A 2,340-nucleotide genomic window follows, 5' to 3' on the forward strand; every position below is an offset into this window, starting at 1 on the left:
GATTTACATCCAGAAAAAGAGGAATTAAAGTTTCCAAAAGCTAAACCTCAGAATGAAAGTAGCAGAGCTGCTCCAACATGCAGACACCTGGAGCGGAGCAGTTCTAGAATATTATTATTAGAATATTATCCACCTTTTCAAATAATACTATTGGTTATGCATTCATATTTCATGTTATTATTATTCAAACTTACAATAAATGTTACAGAACTGTGACTTTAACCAGCTGGGTTTTGTGAGTTTAATTCAAGTGAGGGGGATTACAACACTGTCAAGAATTCAGTTATTTTAATCAAAGTCGATCCACATTTATTATTTTGATTGCACACCTGTTAATAAGGTGCACAGACCTCTATTACTCCTCAAATCACTACAGCATCATCTGTGTATAATCTGACTCCTAATACATTCATTCATTCAACCTTTATTTCTACAGGTAAATCCCATTGAGCCTCGAGGACTCATTTACAAGAGAGACCTGAATTAATATAAATTACAGCGTCATCTGCATGGGACTGCAATAGTTTGGTGGTCAGTTTTGCGGTGTCGTAATCCATAGGCTGCAGGTTCAAGTCCAGATTGTGTCAGGAATTATATTAAGCATAAAAAGCCAACCCTAAATACAATGCATATCTGTTCAGCTGATGCTGTGCTTCTGTCAACTCACCATCAAAGAAAGTTATTTATCTCAGTCAGACAAGCTGGAGTGAACTAGTCCAAAACTCATCACAAACTCTGCATTCCTTTGCCTTGCCTTTGACGCCACCCCTTGGTTTCTGTTTTTAGGTAACCCCGAACAGGAAAATGAGGAGCTGAGGGTGATCATTAGGAAGATCTGGAAAAGAATGAAGCCAAAGCTTCTGGACGAAGTCATACCACCACATGAAGGTATGAACACTACATTCTGCAGGCTGTTCTGCAACGATACACTGCAGGGACTGTAGAACTCAGACCACAGCAGATCTGATCCTCTGAGCTGTTCTCTCTCTGCCTGCAGAAGAGGAAGTGACTGTCGGGAAGTTTTATGCAACATTCCTGATCCAGGATTATTTCAGGAAGTTCAGGAAGAGGAAAGAGAGGGGTGCTCTGACTGGAGAGTCTGACTCCACCAACCAGTCTGCTGTCCAGGTCTGTTTATTGTCCAGCTTCTCAAACCGCCCACTACCCCATTGATACTCATCTTCAAAGAGCAAGTTCATGATTTTTTTAATAATTTTTATGTTTAAATTGTGTCGAGGTTGCAGCTTACAATAGGAATGTGTCCATATCTGATATTGTGAAATCTAAACAAACAAACGAGCCTTTTCTGTAATAATTACCTCAAACAAACTGTGCACAGCACTCTGGGTGCTAGCTGTGATTATTCGGCAGCAATTCTTTGGATGATTCTTCAGCTGTGATTCTTCAGCTGTGATTCTTCGGCTGTGATTCTTCGGCTGTGATTCTTCGGCTGTGATTTGGTGTCACTCCATATATGGTCAACAGTGATGGGCTCTCTGCACATCAGCGTTTTTAAATGACACGTCTGCTTTTCATGTTTCGAGGTCATGGCCGAAGATGCCTTTAAGGACACGTGTGTTCTTGTCTTCCTGCAGCTCTGTAAAGCGGGTCTGAAGACTCTGCAGGATCTGGGTCCAGAGATGCGTCTGGCTCTGAACGAAGATCTGGAGGAGGAGGAGGAGGCCATGATGGAGGAGGAAGAAGAGGAGAACAATGCTCATAAGGTGCATGTGGAGTCTTCAACAGCTGAAGTTTGAGTCAACACGATGGAGGGTTAAAGGTAGTGTTGTGGTCAAGACCACCTAACCCGAGAGCAAGTCAAGACCAAGACCACAAATAAAATTAAAAAAATAAAAAAATTATTATAAAATATGTTTATAAAAGTTACATACTGCAACTTTAAGTTTGCTTTTGAATGAATACATCAGCTTTTATAAATTTTCAAAGCAAACATCACAAAGAGATCAGACATTCAGTGGCTTCACTTCATGAGATTCAACAATAAAATGACACAACTGTTAAATTGGAAACAGTTTCATCTCATGCCAAGTCTTAAAAAACTGAAGTGGCAAAACACTCTGCATAATTCCAAACTCAACACCAAGGATAATCATATAGTTGCATTAGTATATTCTTTGTGATTTAAACAAGCCAAATTTTATAACTGATGAATTGTGAGACATCTTCTCCCACACCCAGACAATCACTTCTCACTTTCTTTTAGAGTGACCAGTGTTGCCAGATAGAGTCAAGGTTTTCCAGCCCCAAAATCTGTTAAAAACTGCAGCATCACACAAAAATCTGCCCAATCAATACACAAACCAGATTCCAAAAAAGTTG

General features: G+C 39.9%; 1 protein-coding gene across 1 annotated transcript; it reads left to right on the plus strand.

The window, feature by feature from the left end:
• The first annotated feature begins 790 nt into the window (after positions 1–790).
• On the plus strand, positions 791–1,757 carry LOC119417397 (voltage-dependent L-type calcium channel subunit alpha-1F). The gene is made up of 3 exons (XM_037684600.1): positions 791–888; positions 998–1,128; positions 1,596–1,757. Exons 1-3 carry the CDS (start codon positions 846–848, stop codon positions 1,755–1,757), a joined length of 336 nt encoding a protein of 111 aa, XP_037540528.1. The 5' UTR covers positions 791–845.
• Positions 1,758–2,340: the final 583 nt, after the last annotated feature.

This window comes from Nematolebias whitei, chromosome 11, assembly GCF_014905685.2.
Source record: "Nematolebias whitei isolate Nwh7 chromosome 11, NemWhi1, whole genome shotgun sequence".
Lineage (NCBI taxonomy): Eukaryota > Metazoa > Chordata > Actinopteri > Cyprinodontiformes > Rivulidae > Nematolebias > Nematolebias whitei.

Excerpts from the sequence above, each read along its gene's own strand:
- LOC119417397 (XM_037684600.1), top strand. The coding sequence starts at position 846 with ATGAAGCCAAAGCTTCTGGACGAAGTCATACCACCACATGAAG. Across the intron at positions 889-997 it reads AGTCATACCACCACATGAAG|AAGAGGAAGTGACTGTCGGG; the intron begins GTATGAACACTA and ends CTCTGCCTGCAG. Across the intron at positions 1,129-1,595 it reads CCAACCAGTCTGCTGTCCAG|CTCTGTAAAGCGGGTCTGAA; the intron begins GTCTGTTTATTG and ends GTCTTCCTGCAG.